Source organism: Cariama cristata, unplaced genomic scaffold (genome assembly GCF_000690535.1).
Source record: "Cariama cristata isolate BGI_N322 unplaced genomic scaffold, ASM69053v1 scaffold15465, whole genome shotgun sequence".
NCBI lineage: Eukaryota > Metazoa > Chordata > Aves > Cariamiformes > Cariamidae > Cariama > Cariama cristata.
The window spans coordinates 18,742-40,721 of record NW_009618307.1 but is presented as its reverse complement, the minus strand read 5'-3'; the positions used below and the strand labels follow the sequence as shown (position 1 = coordinate 40,721).

At 36.2% G+C, this 21,980-nt stretch overlaps 1 protein-coding gene across 1 annotated transcript in view; it reads right to left on the bottom strand.

The window, feature by feature from the left end:
* Positions 1 to 21,980, bottom strand: part of SIPA1L1 (signal-induced proliferation-associated 1 like 1) — a gene marked incomplete at its 5' end in the record, with an annotated part of 66,166 nt that overhangs the window by 30,216 nt on the left and 13,970 nt on the right. Inside the window, 5 exons of the mRNA XM_009700821.1 lie at positions 9,140 to 9,418; positions 13,057 to 13,331; positions 14,450 to 15,026; positions 18,635 to 18,792; positions 19,944 to 20,047. Of these exons, the coding sequence (XP_009699123.1) occupies positions 9,140 to 9,418; positions 13,057 to 13,331; positions 14,450 to 15,026; positions 18,635 to 18,792; positions 19,944 to 20,047 (1,393 nt within the window). The remainder of the gene's footprint in view (positions 1 to 9,139; positions 9,419 to 13,056; positions 13,332 to 14,449; positions 15,027 to 18,634; positions 18,793 to 19,943; positions 20,048 to 21,980) is intronic.

The following is a 21,980-nucleotide window of genomic DNA, read 5'->3' as shown; positions in this document are numbered from 1 at the left end:
AGTAGAAATGAAGTCAGTTGAAGGATCAGACATTTTCCCCTTATGAATCTATTGGAAACCATGGAAAATCGGCTGTAAAAAGCAAGTGTGGGATGAAAATCCCCGCACACACTAGAAAAACATCCCAGTTTCTAAAAGGCTGATTTCTTTTTACAGATAGCTTGTAAGGAATAATGAAGCATGACAGTCCTCACCCAAATACCAAATAGAACAAAATATTTCTAGTTCTCAAAACAATTTCTTGCCTGGTGGTGAGCCATCTATGCAAACTCTTCCAAGAGTATCAAGTTTATCTCCATGCCACCAAACTTGTCCACATTAAATCACAAGGATTAAAAAAATGTTATTTATAAATACCTTAAAATCCCCCCTAAAAACTTAACGTTCTAATATAAAACTGTCTCAACATATCAGAACTCTGAAAATACAGACCTGAGTCATATGAAGCCTTCTCCTGTTGGAATAACCATACAGCAAATAAATGGGCTAGAATTGCAACACATGCACCTGGGCAGAATGGCTGGAAGCAGCAGGCTTATACTGTTCAACTGGTATATCCTGTTCTGTAGTTGAAGGCTTTTTTAGATAATTTTCTGCTTTGTGCATTTTGTTTCCCGAACCCCAACCAAATTCACTGCTGCTAGCTCATTCTTTGTTCTACTCAGTGTGACTGAAGTCATTCAGACCTTCTGCAGTGATTTAAGTGGAGTTTGAATTATGCCATCCATGAACATCAAAATCCTACTGTGAACACAAACCTTTACTCATTTTAGCTAGGAAAAATACTATACTGTGCACAAGTTAAATAGCAATTTACCTTTTAACATTTTAAAAATGCACATTGACTTCAATAAAGCACACAGATAGTCACCTCAGTACACAACCTGGGTCTGGGGATTTACAAGATCTTAGCCTAGCCACTTAATCTATATCTGTAAAGGAATGGCAGATTTTAATCAGCTCTCACCACTATAAGAACTTCTAAAGTTCAAAAACTCTTCCGAAAATGAAAAAAATCATTGCACTGATTAATGTTAGTTATGTATGTGTATAAATCCAAAGAGAAAGAGCGTGTGTGTGTGTGTTTATATATATGTATTTACATCAAATGTGCATTTGTCCCCCTCGGTACTTTCCAAAAAAGCAGTAAACTAACAAAATCTTAAAATGGAAAGAGCAGTAGGACTGGACTGAACATCCTGATCATCTGGAATTTCATAAAGTGCATATGACTAATAGTTACTCTTTTTCCCAGACAAGAAAGGAATGATCTAACACCTGACCATCACAAGTACCATACCATCTCACATTTATCAAGCAAGAACTCTGAAATATTTGATTGCAAAGAACATGGTTCAAGAGTTGGAAACCTGGGGAGCTGTGAGCCAAGCAGTTCATTTTCCCAATTGCACTCTTACAAAGAGGAAGGAAAAAAAAAAAAAGTTCGGCCAACAAAAAGATGCGTTTTCAATAGCATTCACTCACTTATATAGGCACACACATTTAAATTCAGTTATGCTTGCAGAGCAATATACAGTTTCAAAATATGACCTTTTTTCCCCCCAATACTAAATTGGAGTTTATGGCAAGGAAACCAATTACTTCTCGAATAATTTCTGTAAAATGGTTTCCTGTCGGAAAATGCTTACATTTTCACTTCAGATTCAGCTATGTCTTTTCTTTACCTCTTATGCCTTACCAAAAAGTGACAGCGCTGTTCAGAAGGAATGTCAGGATTTCAGAACTATGTCATGGAGTTATAACTCATTTACAAAGATGAAAGACCTCGAGGGCAAACAAAATTGTATTATAAACGTGGTTTGAACAACAGCAGTGAATAACGAGTCAGGTAGGACAACCTGTTATTTAAAGCAGCAATACATTTTGTTGGTAGAGTTCACAATAGCAGTAAAAAACATTAATAGTGAAAGACATTTCATTTTATGTGAAATATATAAGTAATACAGAAGAACTTCAGAGTCAATTAGTTCAAATTGACTTTTTGAGTTGCTTTGAAATCTACTGATGAAAGGCACTTCCCAAGACAAAAGGAGTACTGTGTTAGCAGTATGCCCCTATAGTTAAGATATTCTGCGCTTGTCTTTTATTTATAATTAAAAAACAAACTAAACCAAGCTATTATCTATTTCAAAAGACAGCTTTAAGAAGAAATTCCAAAATGGTTAAGTGCATGAGTCCCATAATTGAATTTAAAAACAGGTCAAGCGTCCATTGCATTAAACAGATACAATTACATTGCAGGCAATTGAACTGGGATTATACCACGCGTGATTTAGTTCTAACAGATCGAGTTCATCCTGAAAGGACTGGTTGAGTCTTGCCAAGTACGGGAAGAAGATCATCTTTTGTGAAGGCAGTGAGTGGAATGGGTGTCTGTTTATTTTGTTGAGTATGACAACACAGACATTGAAAGCATCCATCTTGCTCTTAAATTAATTTCCATGTCATTAGCTGTAATTTTCCCCACATCTTCAGTATGCATAGGTAAGTAATAAACACATATCATAAGGAAAATGTCAGTCTAGTATGCTTTGTGCCTATGGCCTAAGGCCATCTTTAGTTATATGATCATACATGGGTGCCTTCTCCCTTAGGACCTCTGCCCCATGCAGTTTCATTTTGTGCTACAACTTCTCCTGCAAGAGTTGCACAGCTCGGAAGCGAAGGCGGTGCAGGCTGGCAGAAGAGAAGAGACGGCCTTATAATCAAGGCATTTCAGTGCTGACTGAGCAAACTGAATTCTTATCTTGCACTTGCTGCAGCACTCCAATATGACCACTGGCATATTTGTTAAAGAAAATTTTTCATTCATTGTCACTAATTGCAAGTTTCCTAAAGGCCTTATTTGATTCCAAGGCCCGATTCACTTCTGAGACGAAAACTTACCAAAGCAGCTGAAGTCAACTGAAGCTGTAATTTGAATATATAAAATATTAACAATGCTGGATAGACTTCCAAATATGAGATGCCCAAAATAAGACATAGCAAATGATTAGAAAGTAATTTGTCTCTCTACCTTTGTTCCTAATCTGAAGAGAGCGAAAGACATCTCTTCTTACACAAGACTTTCAAAAATTAAGTTTAATTAATACTCGTGAAGCATTCAGAAACTATAGTAATGAGTGCCACTGTAAAGCTTAGGGGGGAATTAGTAATTGCATCTTTACAGCAGGATTTGAATGTCATCCAGTAAATAAGGGATGGAATGAAGAGGAAAATAAAATATTAAATAGGTCTTCTTTAATGAGCTGCATCCACTGTGTGAACTGAATGAGGCAGATGTCCTCTGTTAAAAGACATTCTCATAATTTAATCAAAGGAAGTATCAGCAAATACGGTTACACAAGAGTTCTAAATAAAATCGCACAGTAAATCTTAATTCTGGCATGCTTACCTTCCACATGTTTAATTTTTGCAGTCCTAATAATACTGCAAGATATGTCAGTTCTCTGAAAATATTGACCCAATGCTTGTATGTTAAAAAGGAAACTAAATCATTCAAAAAGGAAAAAAGAACATCAGCAATTTTGGGGAATGGGATAGCAAATGAAACAGAAAATGCAATTATGATGTCATATTGTAACTTCTCATATCACACTGCATACCTTCTCGAATATTTTTCTTCAATTTGATCACTGCATTTCAGAAAACACTTATTATAACAAGAAAAGATATAGAGCCAGGCAACAGGACAACCAGAGGTACAGAATGGCTTCTGTACGAAGAAACACTGAATAGGCTACATGGCTCCATAGATTATTGAGAATTCTATCGTATCTGCATCAATCCGTCCAAACGTGAATTATCTTGGATCAAGCAAACAATGATTATTCAGTATTCCTCATGACAAAAGAAAAAGTAGGAGACCTGGAACTATAAAGAGACCAACTGGCAGGCACCTGGATGAAGAGATACCATCCACAGTTGTTACACACAGCAGTGCAGCTGGATCTGGTACTAGGTCATCTTAAACAGCACACAGCCAGTAGACTGTCCGAGTTGGTAAGGAGTCTTTCTTTATACTTGGAAGCATTTCTTATGCTTTTTCCTGGTCCCTGCTGATGGTTGCTGTCAAACAAGAGAGACCAACTCTTGACATGACACAGCATAGCTCTTCTCAGATGTTTCTGGAACACAAGAGTCTGGCCATACAGCCAGGTGTACCAACAAACCTTTGATTTTCCACTGCTACCTCTAGCTCTAGGTCCTGGTGCCAGTAGGAAACGCCTAATATATAATCTCATGTTAGTACATGTTTTGATTTGAAGAATGTTATGAAAACTTTAAAATAACAAATCCTCAAACCCAGTGAGGTAGGCAACGAATGCACTACGCTGCTCACTTGACAGGTGGCAAGATGAGCACAGACACTTGCTTGTTTATATTGGGAAAAAGGTCACTGATCCAAGCTAAGCAGCAGCAGATTAGAATTTGTATATAATATGGGAACAGTTTAAACTACCATCTATCTGCAGGAACTAACCTGTAAACTACTACTGGCACAGTTACTGTCACTGACTACACACAGGCATCAAAGAAGTATGAAGTTTTAGGGCAAGACGGCTCCAAAGTCCTCAGTAAGACTTAAAACCAGTCTTAATGCATATTGTTCTAATACTCCCATACTGCAGAATTTTACAGCCAGTGCTTGACTGCAGTCATGCTGTAATTCAGTCTTCCATATAGCTTAAAATATTGATTGTGGTCAGGAATTTTCTAGTTAGAGCCTTGAGCTTTCATCCAGAACAGTACTGAACTGGACACTGAAGTGCACAAGTCCAGCAGCATGCTTTGCTCACTGGTTTTCACACTTTTCAAGTGTTGCTTGAATCAAGTTTTAGTTACGACTGGTTCCAGTTTACAATACATTAAGTAAGAAGAGATTATAATCTAATACTATCTCACCTCTTCTCCCTGCACATTTTTTTCTTAATAAAGTCTGGAAACCAAGTGTACAAAATAAAAACTGAAAATTGAGAGGGGAAGAAAAAAAAATTCAAGCATCATTACATCTTCTCCAATAACATTGGTTCTGGCATACTTCACATGCATGTGTTTTATCGTTGTTTTCCTTAATGTATCACTCTGATATTTATTCTGGGTTATAGGCTACATAGTGTCCCATGCGGACTAATTAATGTTGTGAAAGCAGCCATAACTTGGAATTTATTGCATTTATATTATTAGATTTTTCAGTCTTAATGTTGCAGTAACATTAGAGATTTATTTTAAGATTTATAAAGTTTGGGGTTATTTTTCCTGGCTGCAAATATGCACATTAATCATGAACACATTCAAGGACCTATAATACTATGAAGACAATCCAATAAAGGCAAATTTAAGTACTTTGCTGGTTAGGCACAGGACTGGGCATTTGTTTGCCTTCTCAGAATCAGGGATTGTTAAGCAAGCTACTCTCCCACCTGCAACAGCATTCCCCATAGGGAGGCAAGATGTTTTTATGCATATGAAGTAAAATCCTTTTGTTCTCAGGACCTGTAATGCAGCTTTTATCTATTTTTAACATAGTTAAATGGACTAAAATGAAAATATCCACAAGGGTAAAAAATTAACTTACTTCACTCCGTATGCATATTTAGAAACTCTAGCTATATAAAGTGATCATGAGTCAAATATCACTAGTAGGTAATTAGAAAAGTTACACCTGTACTCCCTGTAGTCCAAGACCACTTTGTACTCAGAGGGAAACATTTGTCTGTTAAGCTGTTTTTGTTTACATTAAATCCCTCAAATCTTCAGTTTTCTTTCTAAATACTTAATATAAGTCATGGATTTTTTATTGATATGTAACCATTAAAATGAGTCCCATGCCCCATCTGGTAAGTCAGAAATATCATCATGCTTCTATTTCATTCTTTGAAATCCCGCCTGCTGGTGCTATGGCTAATGATGATACAGGCTTTCTGTGGTCCTGGGCGACTGCTATCAGCCCTAGTTCCAAAAACCATCTCAGATTCAGAGCTCAAAGAGCCACATGGATCAAACACTATGGGTTTCTTGGCCACTGCATCCCTTAAAACATAGATCACAAACTACAGATTGCTGTTTCTTAGCAGCAGATGAGATCTGCCATCACAGTCACTGCGTCCGGTTCAACAAATGAAGAACGTGCAGTCAAAAGGCAGGATCACAGAGGGGATAAATGCCAGCTCCACTCTCAAAACAATTAAGATCAGCCAAACATCAGCAAGCCTGAACTGTGGCTCAGCACCACAGAAACATAAGTAGATAGCTAGTGACATCTAGACCACAGCCAAAGATTAAAGTTGAAGTTATAGCTATAATTTAGTACAGAAATTACTTATTGATGCTGATCTTCATAGGTAAATTTCCAGCCTCACTGACACTTAGGGAGTACCTTCTTTTCAAAAGTGAAGCTCTAATGGTAGTAGGAAATCTAGGATATCGGTACTGCTTTGCTAATGAGCCACAATGACAGGTGCCTTTCTCTAAAACCCCTCAAAATTGTCTCCGTAGAACATAAATATTGCAGACACACACACACTGAAGTAGCCATCTTCTGTACGGTGGGGTCATGTTTATAAATGTGTTAGAGGGCCCTTTTTGGATCACAGGGCCCATATTACCAGGTTACCCTTGGTCCTCCACTTCTCTGACCAACTGAGAGCTGGGCAAAGAACAAATCGTAGCTGCTACCTGCACCAGAGACACGCACAGATTCCAGCACCTCCTGATAAGTGATCTTTACGCTATGGAAAGTATGAAAGTTAGTAGTGAAAAATTAAATAAGACAGTAGTTAAGAGGGCTATGAAAATCTCATCTTCATTGATTTTTAGAGATTCTACACAATAAGAATAGAAGTATCTGAGCTTCCCTAAAAGCAAAGCTTTCTTTTATCATGCAGAGAAAAGACAAATGAGTCTTGGAGTGAGCTTATTGCTTTTTTTTTTCCTTCCAGTATTCCTTTAAAATGACAAAAATGTATTTTTCTTCACTTTAACTGGAAACATGTTAACCTTATGCAGCTGCTGTTATATTTAAACTTTATCCAGCCAAGACTAACATGTTTTGCAGACTAGAAAGATAAGAGAAGACATTTTGCAGGCATCCAAAAAAAATTCCCAGCAAAACTTAAAAGCTCCTTTGATAACATACTTGTAAGGATTAAAAGCTCCAATAGAACCCTTTTTGAATAATGATTAAAAAAAAATCCCACTTGAAATAATGTCTAGAGAAGAAAAACCTCAGCTACATGCCTTGAAAATGAAGGAAATGGAAAGTCAGTTTCACTGTTTGAAAACAATTACTGAGTGTATGGAAATGTAATTTTCACTTTGCAAACATCTGTCAGGCCATAACCCCCCTCTAGAAGCATCCAGTGACTGGACGAATCTTGGATGCTTTAGGTGTGTGATGTTGCCCACATAGGATTTTATGCACAAGAAAAACACAGTTAATAATACCCTGTCTCTCACTGCAGCCAAAGGCTGACTCTCCTCCGCACAAGTTGTGGAACAGCCAACTCCAGACTCTAGACAAAACTCTTTGGTTAATACCATGAAGAGATGGAAACGTCTGAAAAAAATGGCATCTCAACTGAATCTGATCATCTGCCACTGCCTTAAACTTTGCCCAGGTATTACTATGCCTTCCATAATTATAGAGAGAGATTCTACAGCACTGGAGAGAGGAGGAGGAAAAAGAAGGTGGGGGAAAAAAAAAATCAACACGCCAACTCCTATTCCTTCAAATTCACGATCTGTCTTCAGCTATAACAGGAAGATAATGGCCTGAAGCCATGCAATTTTTATGTTGGTCCAAATATACCATTACAGAGCTAAGTCCAGTGTCTCACTGGCTTCTGCAACCTTTTTCACAGACAATCTTATCAAGTTGTCTGTGAAATTATTAGTGTTTTCAGTGTTCCAAAGTTTCTTTTGCAGCTCACTGATGGGAGCTTTAAGTATACATCTATTGAACTTAGATAAAGCTACAACTCAGGGGGCAATCCGTAATCAGTTTGAGTGCAGAAGCACGGTAGCATCTAATGAAAAAGAAAGTAAGAAAATGAAGTCCTTACCAACTATTATCATTTCCTAACAAGGTGTCTTACACAGAAGTTTCAACTTCACCTTGGTAGTTTCTTGGTCTTGGCTGTACCACCTTTGAACTTTTGTTTGTTTTTTATTTTTTTTTAATCCCCAGTTCTTCAGGATGTAAAAAATACTTTAAGTTAATTAATTAGAACTGTCTTCAAATTTTCTACAATATGCATCTTATTTCCACTGCTTTATATTTTTCAGCAACATAAAGCACAATCAGAATCTGTCTACAGTTTTCTTACTTAAGGAATTATCCAAAATACGAAATGCAAGCTATGAGCTTCGTTCCCATAATAGATCTCTTTGTAAATACAGAGACAGTGACAGATTTGTATAGATAATCAAAACAATGACAGTTCATTTGAATACTATCAAATACATCTTTTTCCATGAAAGAATGAAAATACTGTGACAGGATGTGCCTGATACCTTTATCTCAATAATAATTGCTTTCTTGTTAAAAAAAACCCAAACCACCACAACAAAAAAACAACAAAACCACCCCCAAACCACTCTGAAAAAAATGCAAACTTAAAAAAAAATATCTCTCTAGCCTAAAAAGTTTGAAAACTCCCCAGTAAGATTAATTTGCTTTCTGTGCTGGTCAGAATTCTCTTGCTAAACACCCTGATAGATGCTACTTCTGCTTTGGGAGCTTTAGACGATTCCACCAAGCCTATGAACAAGCTAAAATTTTTATTTACTTCTTCTAAATGCAGAAGTTCAGGAACACTTAGATGTAAAACTTCAATCACAACTCATTTAAAACATAAATAACAATACAGCAGTTTTAGAATACCATTGAACACTGGGAAACATAGCCCAACAATCCCGTAACCCTTCATTTTGTGGTTAATCATGCCAGGAAAGGTATTTCCTTTTGTCTAATGTTTTGCTCATATTCATGCTGCCTTTTGACTAATTAAAACCAAGATTAAAAGCAGTCTTCAGATACTTAGATAAATCTATTGTTCTTTTTTCCAGACAAGATTCTGAGCAGCAATGAAAAGCCACTTGTGAAGACAACACGTACCTCCGGCTCTCCAACGGGCGCCCATCACTAGAGATGCTTCGGGGGATGTTGGCGGCTCGTTCTGGGGGTGGCATTTTCCCTTCTCCTTTCCCAGAGCCAATTCTAGATGTTACTGGACTTTGTATTTGGGCTGGTACCTGAGCCACATGAGGTCCCTGTCCTTTGCTTGCATTTCGCTGCCATTTGTTATTATTTCTGAAGGGAAATTTGAATTCATATGACATTCCTTCATTCACTTTGTATTCCATCACTGGCATACGGTAGTTTTCTGAAGAACTCCTGGAAATGAAGTAAGTTAACATGCTGCTATAAAAAAATAAAACATATCCTGTTCACAAGGACAGAAATCTGAAGACAGAAGCTGAATCAATTCTATGAAACAGTACAATTCTGCTTTTTAGAATCACGTATTTAAAAAATTTTGGTACTATTCATCGGACTACTGGGTTATAAAAGCTAAAAAAAAAAATCTGCTAGAAGGGTATCTGCCCTTCCTAATTTAAAAAAGTCACGGGCTTTAGAACTTACCTGCACCCATACAAATAAGACCTGAAATGTTTGTTGAGATAAATCTTTCTGATGCACAGACATCCATGAAAAGACAAGATTACCAGGAAATAATGCATTACACTTCATTTTCAAAGATCTTTGGTTTTGGAGTACCTCAGCTGTTAAATATGCACACTATGAAAATAAAACACTTGCTACAGTTGTAGATGCCAAGCCCAAAAGTTGCCCATTGCTTCCTGAGGATGCACAGGAACAGGACAGCATAAAAACTGGATTATAACAGGACACAAGCGAAGGCAGTCCACATAAGAAGCAAGGTGAACTTCTGCATACATTAAAAATGAGAGATTTGGAAACTAGATGTGACCTTCAGATTCAGTGAGGACAACTGTGGTATTTCTCTTGACAAATGTATACACTTCTATTTAAGTGAAATTTTAAATCGTGATTACTTTGTTTATTTACACACACCATTATCTAATGGGAAGGAAAAATAAACAATCTGTGCAAAATTTTCTACCTCTAGCTCTTCCTCTAAGTGATTACACCATTAGTGCTGAGAAATACCAATATCTCTTCCCAGCTAAAATACAAAACAAAACAGATAATAAGTTATCTGGCTATGTTGACATTAGCAAGTTGTGCAGTCTAATACGAGTAAAGTGAAACAGACTGTGGCGAGGTCTTGCTGTCCACAAGACAGACATTTTGTGGTTTTACTTTGGCCTACCCTCTAGTCTTGGTCTGCAAATTAAATTCGCAGTTGGAAGGCACGAGGTATGCTTCTGAAGTATACATGTAGTTCAGCTTTATTTGAAAAGAAATGTTTGTGTGCTCCCAGCCCATTCTGTGATGTGAACCACTGCATGCTAGATGGGGATGATCAGGAAATTCGTTTTCAAAGTCCACTCACAACCGAACTAAAATCTTGATACCCTTGTTTTTTCTTTTCTCTTCACATTTTGTCTCTACTATTCTTTCTCACAAATGCCTACATCTCTTGTTTGGATGCTATTTTAGTAGTCTGGGTTTCTCTTTTTTTTTTTTTTTTTTCTTTTTTCTCTCTTCCCAGACGTAGTTACAGTGTAAGAAGCAAAACCACACAATTTCCTCTTGCTGCTGTCCTTAACTTCAAGGTCAGCAATAAGTCCACTAAATGAGTTCAGTAGCAATGTTTTAATGACCATCTTTTAGTAGAGATACAATGATAACAAGGCCTGCCTCTGTGTAGGGCATTAGATTGTGATTCAGGGTATTTGGATATATTTTTCTGTCTGCTTCTGACCTTGCACATGTGCTTGTTGGCAAGTCATCTTATCTAACTGTACCCCTGTTCTTCCTCCAACTTCATGACAATCAATTTATTAGGATAGGGACTGCTTCTCATATGAATGTACTATACCAAGCAGAATTGATCTTAATTTTAGTTACGGTCTGTAGAAGTTACTGAAATAGTAAATGACCTCCAGAGGACACAATGAAAAGACTCCAATTTTGGAAACCTGATTCCCAAAAGAGAAATTGCTTTATGCAAAGATTTAAGTCAAGTCTCTAGTAATATACATAGGATAGCTAGAAATTCAAGACACAGTTCTTAAACGTTAATGATTTTGGATACAGCAAGCAGGATAAAGGGTTGCTTTATGAAATTTTATAACTAGGCAATAATCCACCATGAACATTTGCTCACTACATACATCAACAAAACTCACTGATGCCAAGTACAGTATTTCAAAAAGTGCAGTAATTTCTCTTCCTGCTATGGGTTTGGGTACACTAAAGCTAAGCCTGCTTTTGGCTGTACTTAATTTAGTTCAGGAATAATAGGATCTGTGCTTTCCACACAGATTTTTCTGCTCTAATCCTTTTGCTATGATTGCAGCTGAACTTTCCATTTGCTCGGGCTGCTAAATACTGTACAAAAGCTTTCCAAATACCTCATGGGTGACCTTATGCCACTGCTCATTTTAATCCCTGACATGTATTCAATTTTCCACCGACAACTAAAGGACAAATAGAACTCCTTTTTCTCTCTGCTCCTGTTTTGTTACCAGTTACAAAAGGAGTTAATATGGCTCACAGTAAAAACAAACATGGATTCTTCTTTTATGCAAGTACAAGGTCTTTGCTCAGAGACACAATTTCATATCAATGTAATAAATATTCATGTAAGTTCAGCCCTAACCTTAAGTATACAAAGCTTTAGCATCCACCTCAACCTCAAGTATACAAAGATTTAGCATCTACCCCTAAAAATATATTGCCTAATTAGAAAACAGCAGTGCAAAATGCTCTCTCAGTCTCTCACTGCAAGGAACACACTGAACTTTGATAACTGTACTTGCTGCTTCCTGGCAAATCAAGCATAAACCTTGAGTTAGCCTGCAGGCAAATTTAGTCTATTAGAGATCATTCCATTTTAATCATATAGCATTTGTAAGATATTAATACAGGATGTCAGGAATATGGGAATCAGATTTAGTGTTGTGGCTGAATGCTACAGACAACTGCAGAGAGTTCAGATGGGAGCAGCAAAAATGATAAAAAGCCTTAGTGTAAATTCAGGGAAAATGAAGTGACTTAATGTCCAATTTAGAAAAAAAGCACATATTACTGCTTATTTCTGATCCAACAACATGTTAAAGCTATAAAAGCAATAATATAGTTGACACAAGCCTCAGGCTTAACACAGATGGGAAGTGAGAGAGATGCAGCAAGATCTACTACTGAGTAAAGAAGAATTACAACTTGCAGCAATTTCTCTGGCCAGATCCATACCTTTGATAAACTCTCATCATTTACAGCCCTACTTATTTATGAAAGTAGAAAAATGTAAGTCTATTCATAGCTTTCAAGAATTACATCCACAGACACTGCAATCCACCAACAAATGGGAAAGCAGGGAGGGAAATGTACAATTAATTTTGACACATCATAAACATACAAGTGTCAACAAAAAGCTCGTTGATTTCCATGTTAAATTCCATGGAATTTAAAAGATACATGAGGTTCTTCACACATTTTATTAAACTGTGGTATTCAATGAATATTTTGTGAGGTCTGGAGTCTGAATATGGGCAGTTTTTCCTGCTCTCCTCTTTCACCTTAGAATACTGGATGCTATATTACAATATATAACATGGTTTTTGGAGGTTAACACTTACTCTGTGGTGTTTTTTTCCACCCTACCCCCCACAATTTTCAGATCAAATGTAGTTCAATGAATATTTTGTGAGGTCTGGAGTCTGAATATGGGCAGTTTTTCCTGCTCTCCTCTTTCACCTTAGAATACTGGATGCTATATTACAATATATAACATGGTTTTTGGAGGTTAACACTTACTCTGTGGTGTTTTTTCCACCCCACCCCCCACAATTTTCAGACCAAATGTAGCTATTATGCAATACCTGCGTGGTGTGCAGTCCTCATATGGAGGGACGATGACGACCTTCACTGTTACTGATGTTCTGAGAAGATCGATCATTTGCTCATGGCTCAGAGTGGCTACAGCCACCTTGCAGATTTCCACCAGCCGGCTGCCTTGTCGCAGTCCTGCCTGCCACGCGTAGCCATATGGCTCAACATCTGCTACAATGCCTTCATAGTTTACGTGGAAACCAAGCTGACCCAGACCATTCCTACGCAGAGTCATCTCCACTGTTTCACAGCCCTTAGTCACAAGCTGTGAATTGAAATGAAGACAAATTTTAATGCATGGAGAGAACTTCAGTGCTAACAGAGGTTTAAGGGCCCCATTTTTCTACAATCAACCAACTCCCAAGACAATGATGGGACACAGTCCTGGGATACATATCACAGTCCTGGGTACATAATCAGCTAAAATGGGTCTTGTCACTCAAACTAGTATTTTCAATAGAGTCTGCTTACCCAAATTCTGCCCTGAAATTTTTACTGAAACCACATGAATTTTAGAAGATACATGGCAACAGACAATAGAAGAACAAATGGAGTTGCACAAGCACCTCTATCTTTTATGCTTTACTAACCAAACAACCGTTCTATATTTCTAGCTGTTTCAGTAAACTGGGAGATTACTTTCAGACAGAATGTGGTGGTATGCAGTTACTAAGCATGGTAAACTGCCGTCTATGTCAACTCTTCCATGTACCATGAGCATGAATACCACTCAAAGTAATTTAATAGGGCCTGGCTTTCCCTTCTTCCTGGTCATTATACTATTACACTGGTGAAATTACAGAAAAGACAGTGAAACATAACACACACTTTCATAACTTAATTGGATAAAAAATGAGCATGGACAGATGTTTTATAGACAGATAAACTAAAATGCAGTGAATTATGTTATCACATGCATTCAGAGAATATATGAAGGGTTGCAATAGCGATTGGGACTGCACCCTGCTGGCAACATAATAAGTCAGTCTCAAAGATATTACAGTTTCATTTGAAACAAGATTCAACAAGCCTATAAAACAGAGAAAGGTAAGAAAAACAAGGAAAAGAAATAAGGTGACACTTCTGTATTTACTGTGTGGGAGCAATTTATGCATCTGAAGGCCCTGCTTTTTTTTTTCTCCCTCCCAAATATATGGAGGCATTTTTGACACACACAACCAGCTGAGGTTGGCGTATATCTGATGAAAGTGAAAGCAATACTGGATTTTGAGAAATAAAAGCAGGAAAGTCCTTATAGTTTAACGATAAGCAATTAGAACAGTTTTACAGATCCCAAACATTACTTCAATTGAAGCCTTACTTGGCTGTGGGGTGAGAGGAGAAAGCAAAGAGGAAGAACCAAACAAGAGAACACATTCTGACCTCCAGCCTTTTGACGATCTCTTTGATGTCATCAATGTTGCTGATGAAGCTCTCCAAAGAAACACATTCACCCCTCTCATAGAATATTTTGATATTTGTGTCCGTTGAAGTCCACCCTATCACATCTCGACAGGAGCAATTGAACACCACACTTTTTGTGTCCTGTTCAATGAGGACTACGAACTCATTGGAGATGCCTAGGAGACAGTCTATTTCCATACCCTTGCTGTAGTCTTTTGCATGAACACTCCATACAATAGCACCAGAACTATAGATCTCTGCTCCTGGATAAGGCTTGGACTTTTCTTTCTTTTTTGAAGCAAGCGAGATGAAGGGGAACTTGCCAGAAGGGTCAATAGGTGTGTTGGTGACATTCTTCTCTGCCAAGTCTTTCAAGTACTCTTGACGTGTCCTGGTGGCCATCGCACGAAACTTTTCTGATTTATGAGCAGCATTCTCTGCATTAATGACTTTGGCTAATAAGAAGTCCCTGAACACATTTGATTTAGGAAATGTGACACCTTTCGGAATAGGCGGTCCAAAGGATGGTACATCTCTGGATCTTGTCACAGCAACACTAAAAGAAATAAAAGAATAAGGAAGAAGCAGAGTGTCTCACTGTATGCAAATTCAGAAGTTTTTGAATACAGAAAAAACATTTCCTTTCTTCCTTAAACCTTCAATTTTTATCTCCTTTTCTCAGCAATATGCCTATATTTACACTTTAATGTTGCCAGTGTGGAGATGATGTTCCCCTTCCTGCATAAACAGAAGGCCACTTATTTCTGCATCTAGGCATTTTTTGAGTCATCCTCAGTACTGCAGCTTAAAGAGAGCTTCAAGTGAAAAATCTTGCTTTTTTGATGAAGTTATTACTCATGTATGGTAGTTCTGAATTCTGTTTGTTTTTACTATAAACAGAAAATCTCTAACACACACTATTACAAAGGCTAGCTTATAATTTAGCTACCTAAAGCTGAAAGGCTCATCTGAAAGCAATGCGAAGTGTATGATCAACACTAGAAATACAGATCAAACAGACACATTAAAAGGAAAAAGACAATAAAGTAATCTCACAAGGCCAGTTTCACTGTGAGAATCATCTTCTGGTGACGGAATGCATATACACATCACACTATTGATGATGTTTTAAATTTCTGGATCAAAAATTGCACTAGCTGACATTGCAAGCTAGTGATAGAAGCAGACTCCAAAAATACTAGAAATAAGAAATTTTATAGGAGTTTGGAAACATATATCAGAAATACATGCTTTCTTTTTCAACTCTTCCTTCTAGTTTCCATATGAAGTGATGGACTGACAGTAAGACTGCCTTAGGCAACGCTGACAAGCTTAGCTACTCTCCCTGGTCAATCCTCTTTTGATACAGAGTGGATGAGAGTTGTTTGGCATCACTGAAGATTTGCCATTCCAGTCCAGTATCATTCATTTGGCAGTCTGTCCTAAGAAGAGACTAACAATCGAACTTCAACAGTTTTGTAACAAGAAATGCTCCAACAGCTTGAATATGATTTACCATATATCTGTAACTAGATCTGAAAAAGCATTAACTAATTTTGGGCAAAGTATTGTGGCAATGGAGTTTTATAAAGAAACATAGGATGGAACTTGAACACAATAGAAATGTATGTTGTGTTTCGTTTGGAAGACTGGCTGGTATTATTTTCATACTTTGTTCTAACTTATCTGAATCCTTAAACATAATCAGAGAAATCCCGCCCCCCGCCCCCCCCAATCAATAACTGGGGTGGGGTGGGCAGGGACAACAACACGCAGGAATACCAAAAATAAAAATTAAATCACCTAATCTTTAAAACCATATCTTCTGGTTTTAGGTGGTGGGGTGTTTTATTTGTTTGGGGTTTTTTTGTGTGGTTTTTTTTTTTTTTTTATATTGTATTTTCTGGCAACTGATATTGAAAGATGTCATTGACTGTCATATTTCCTTCAAATGTATACCAATATATCTAAAAGTATGCAACAGGGGGTGCTCATGATGCAACCATCTGACTCTTGATGATCTTCAGTGGTCCTAAAGGGTCTGGTATTAAGAGATAGAAGCCTAAGTGTTAAACAATTACTGGATGTAATGAAAAACTGCCAGTGACATTTTGTTTGATTAGGTTTTTGATATCATTAATCACAGGGATAAGAATTTAATCTTTAACATATGCTAGAGAAGTCTGTAAAACTGAATGATGCCAACAGAGAAGCCAGACTTTTGAAATATTGTTTATCTTAGTTGGGAGGGAGAATCACTGGCCAAGACAGTGCCTGATTTTATTCCTTTTATGTAGTTTTTAATATAAATTCCAGTACATTTTTATGCTATATGGCTTCCTGTTTTGTCTACAATTACAACTCTATGAAACTGTTCCAAATAATTCAGTGAAAAAGAGGTCAAACTTACTTTGAAAAGTTTCCTACAAAAACTTTTCATAATGGAATTCTATAAATTTAAATCAAGTGTTTGCACTGAGAGGACAAAAAAAGAAAGGATTTTAATCTTAAAGACAGTACACAGAACATAAGATGTTCTGGCAGTCTCCTGTATGTCTGTCACACAATTTTTTTCCTACCTGCTCCCCCTCCCCTTAAAATTTAAGCCTGTAGCATCACTAAAGTTGAAATTCTCACATTTTATTTACTAATAGTAACCAGTAAGGTTGTTTTTGTGAACACTTGAAAAATGAAAGTGATTCAGAAGTCTGAAAGTCAGAAATAGAACCCTGAGACATTTACATTTATTACAGTATAACAAGTGTAAATCTTTCCCATGCCTTTTAAAAGGAACAAATTGAAAATATGCAGTCATATTATTTTTTAAAAAATAAGCAAAAGTAGATCTTTCTCTGTGTTCATAACACCCAATTCAAATGGAAAATGCATCTGTAGCCCTTGTGGATATATTTGCTACTTTCCCTTTACTTCAAAATCAGTTTCTGTACAGAGTAAGAGTTGAAACATATGTCTAAAAGTTTAAGAACAAGCTATGTCCACGTAAATTATGTAGCAGTAGAATTTGTCAATAAGTTGCCTTAAAATTAGTATCAACATGAACATGCCTCCTCCAGGACAGTTTAATACATGTACAAAGTTCAGCATCAGTTCCAGAAGCACTGTGTAAGCTTTACCAAAAACTTATGGGGAGGGAAAAGCCTTTAAACCTTACTACACTTACTTGAGAAACACAAATACACCACCTCAGGCACCACAGTCTTAGGTCTTTCTCTAAATAAGCACTTGACGGAATGAAACACTTAGGTGAACATTTGTATTTCAGCACAAACAAGTTAATTCTAAGGCTACCTCATTTCAAGATTACTACTCTAAATCCATTACTCTGACACTTCATATTTTAAATAAAGAAGCTTCAGAAAAGTTTGCTGAGATCAGTCAACATTTAAAAATAAAAATACATTAAGAGTTCAGGATATAGTAAAGGTAAAAAGTTTAATTGATTGTAAAAAGAAGTGTAACTCAAAAATATTATTTCTATATGCTTTCAATTTGCTTAAAAAAATTACGCTAAACAGGAATCTCATCTTGCAATTCTTTATTAGATGTTACTATCAATTACCATTTTCTATTTTAATCATATTGACTTTAAGGTTACACTAAGATTTTTTTTGCTGCATAATGCTCTGGAATGTCTTTGTTGACTGAAATGAGATAAGAAATTAAGATATTTCAGACAAACTACTTCAGAGAGCTTAGCTTCTTTCTGAAAGGTTAGTCATACTTTTTCACTGTCTTAAATTCAAAAACGCAACACAAGCTTAGATGCCCAAATTATCTGAAAAAGTGAATTTATAAGAATCAATATAGAAATACTCTTCTAGCATACTCTTAATGAAGAGACTAAAAAGGAAGTGAGAACGGAATTTTAAAATCATTCCCAAATGCCTGATATATGTGTGTGCGTATGTGTGTGTACACATATACCGACAGCATTAATTTCCTCATTGGGTGTGTTTCCTTTACATACTCATATGTGTCTATTTACTTTCTTTAAAAAAGTGTTCTAAATTCACAAGACCCAAAATCTCCTTGACTCCTTGACCATAATCTTTCATTATGTTTCCCTACTGAGAAGGTAAAAGAGAAACCACACCTCCCTTTGCACTCAAATTCCATGTTTTCAGTGAAACTAGCAATAGCTACCTGTAACAAACGCTGTCAGTACAGGGACCATGCACTCTTACAATGACAAAGACGTGCTGGAAGTGTGATCGAATGTTCTTTGGGCTGAATGGTTGTGCTCCAGGCTCCTGGAAAACTATTGTCACAATATCATTTCCAATATGTCGTTTTCTCAGAAGCTTTAACAAAAAAAAGATGCATAGGTTAAAACACAGTCTTTCCATAATTTTTAATTGTTTATTTCTCATTAATATAAATTACTATTTTTCAATTTTTCTCTTCCAAATGATACTTCAAGCTGAAAACTGAAAGAGTTGGGGATTTACATGACAAGTACCAGAATGTTAGTTATTCATCTAATAAATTTCAGGCATGAGCATTTTCAAAGCAATTTCATTTCTACATGTAACATAGAGGAAGATCTTATTAGGGAAAATTTTAAGCTAAACAAAGAGGAAAAACAACAACAAAACCATCAGAGTAATCAGTGATACACTTCACACATTTTTATAAGCTAGAAGTATGTTCTATTTCAAGTTGAAAATAGCTCTCATTGTGTAAGACACGCTGTAATAATTTTCTGATAGGTTTCTTTCAGTAAATGCAAGACTACAGTAAACGAGAAAGGTAAACTACAAAGTAGTATAATATTTAGTGCACAAAAGCAAACTAAAAAGAATGCTGTGTTATCTTTTATTGTTAAAGGAAATTTCTCTCTTATTTGCAGAAACACAAAATAACATCATTTCTAGAGTAAAATGCATACACATCATACACAACAAGATGCCCTAATATTTAACAAGGTAGGTCAGCGTACATAGCTCTTCAGTATAACTAAAAAAATTTAAAACAACAACAAACCGATTTTGTTTCATGCCTTCTTGTGTAATGTGTTGGACCACCCACTCGTCACCTCTGATTCTTTGCATATTACAATTTGCTGAATGCAATCCTTAAAGTGCAATGGACTTCATTGCAGAAGGTTGAAAATCAAATCAAGTACACTATGGTCCTTCTCACATGAGATATGAACTCTTATTTATGTAATACAGATGTGCTCCTGCCATTATTGTATAATATTTACATCAAAGTTTCAGTAAATAATGCATAATTAAATAGCAAACAGTCCTATGGAGAAAAACCTGCCTGTGATGTACCTACAATGATCTGCTTTGCTCATCTTCCTGACACAGAGATGGCCAGTTTTACTTATGATTCTTGAAAGGTTTTCTCTGCTAGTAACAAATGAAAGTTGTCATAAATATCCAATAGTTCAGATAATTTTGAGATGGAGGAAAAATTAATTCTAAATACGCATGGTCCATCTTACCTGTTGCTTGTTGTTGGGAGTATATGGCAACATAGTAGAAACATGGAACATAATTTCATAGTCCTTGTATGTTGTGTATAGAGAGTGAGTACCCGTTGAATCAGCTTTCATTAAAGAAAAAACAGAAAATAAAAGCATTATTTAAAAAAAAGTTTCAAACCAAAAAATTCATTATTATCAAAGAAAATCATGAGGCAAGACAAAGATTCCTGTTCATCCTTGATCCTAGCTGAAATATCAGCAAGTAAAAACTTACCCACAGTTTATTCACCTGCCAAAGCAAATGACACATACAGATGGCACATATAATTTTGCGTAGTTTTGCCAATGAAGAACTTGTTAGGAATAGGGAATTTATACCAGAAAACCCTGAAGAAAGGTTATTTAAGCATGAAAAGTGCTAACAAAGTCTGAAATAATTTTCAGACACCATCCAGTAGCTCAGGCTAATCAGAATGAAACTGAACTGTAAGGAATGTGAAAAAGACTTTAGAAAGGAAGGCAGATGGATACCATGAATAGCATGATCTCATGCATAATTAAATATCAACGGACATATAACCCACAATATATGAAAGAACAGAATGGGTTCTTTTAAACATAAATATCAGGACTCTCAATTATCTGTAATGAAGTCAGATAAAACCTTCACTAAAATAGGTGCTTTATGGATAGCAGCAGTGAAAAACTCAAATAGGATGCTAGCATGCTTACAGCTGATGATGGAAAAAGCCCACAATAAAGACATTATGAAGCTGGTATATTAATCAAAGGTACTCTCACCTGTTTTGGGTTCTGGCCACCCTATTTTAAAAGTTATAGAAGAAAGAGAAGGGATCCAGAAACAGGCCACAAAAATAATTATACGTGGATGGAGAGACTTCCATGTGGAGAGAAAATGATAAAAACTAGGATTATGAAGTTTAGAAAGAAAAAAGAAGAGGGGATATTATTAAAGTTTACAAAGTGTTGGTTGAAGACAACACTTGATTACAGACAAATTGGGAACTTGTGTTTTTACTTTTTCTTTCTCTCTCTCTCAAAAAAAGAGACCTTGAAAAATTTTCTATTAATTTAAGTAGTAACACATTTAAAGTTGCAACAGTGAATATATTCTAATAAATATAACTGCTGTCCATAGTGCAAAAAGCACATTTTCAAAGAGAATTTTAAAAATAACTAGATTTACATGTGGAAAAAAGCATCCTGGTTATTTGAAGTTATATAAGCATGCTACTATATTATATAATCCCAACTATTTATAGCAATGTATTTTAAAAAGTTGTGAAATACTACATCTTGGCATTTTTTATTAGCAGAGAGATCTTGTTACTAAGGAGACAATAGTTCTGATATTTGCAAAGCATTTACAATAACATAAATACACAGTTTACTTATCCGGATTTTGGGTACAAGCTTTGACAAGAAGTTTTCGTTTTCTGTCAAATTCAGAATAATAAAATAGAGGTAGCTTTGCTGTAAATGAAAAACCGCATCATCCATAAAATGAAATGCAAAGTTTTCTACATTATAGCTGCATAGAGATTTTGCATTTCCAAAACATCTATATAGAAAAAAATGGCAGTAAGGAAAAGAAAAAGATTCCTAGAATTTTATTAAAAGAAAATCTCATTAATGTTTCAAAGAGAGTGGGCTGTCTTTTCCAGCACTCAACATTGCCACTACAAAAAAATAGCTAACTGCTAAATATTTTCTTTTTAGTGCTAAGTACAACAGCAGGACAGGTAAAAGGGAATCATTTAATCTTGCACGCAGTTCACAGCAGCCTCTACCCTCTGTTTGATCATTACAATGCACACTGAAGGAGGCAGATGCACCTGAAAGTCACGTAAGCATCAACAGAACTCCTTAGTGGCTTTTATTTGGTCTAACTGTAAATACGTTCATTTGTACAACACCTTTCTTACATAGAGCACACAAAAATATTACAAATAACTGGAAAGGAGGAGCAGGTGCAAAAGGAAAGGGAAGTGGGTAAGAAGACAGACAGGGGAAGGAAGGCCCCAAAGGAGGAGA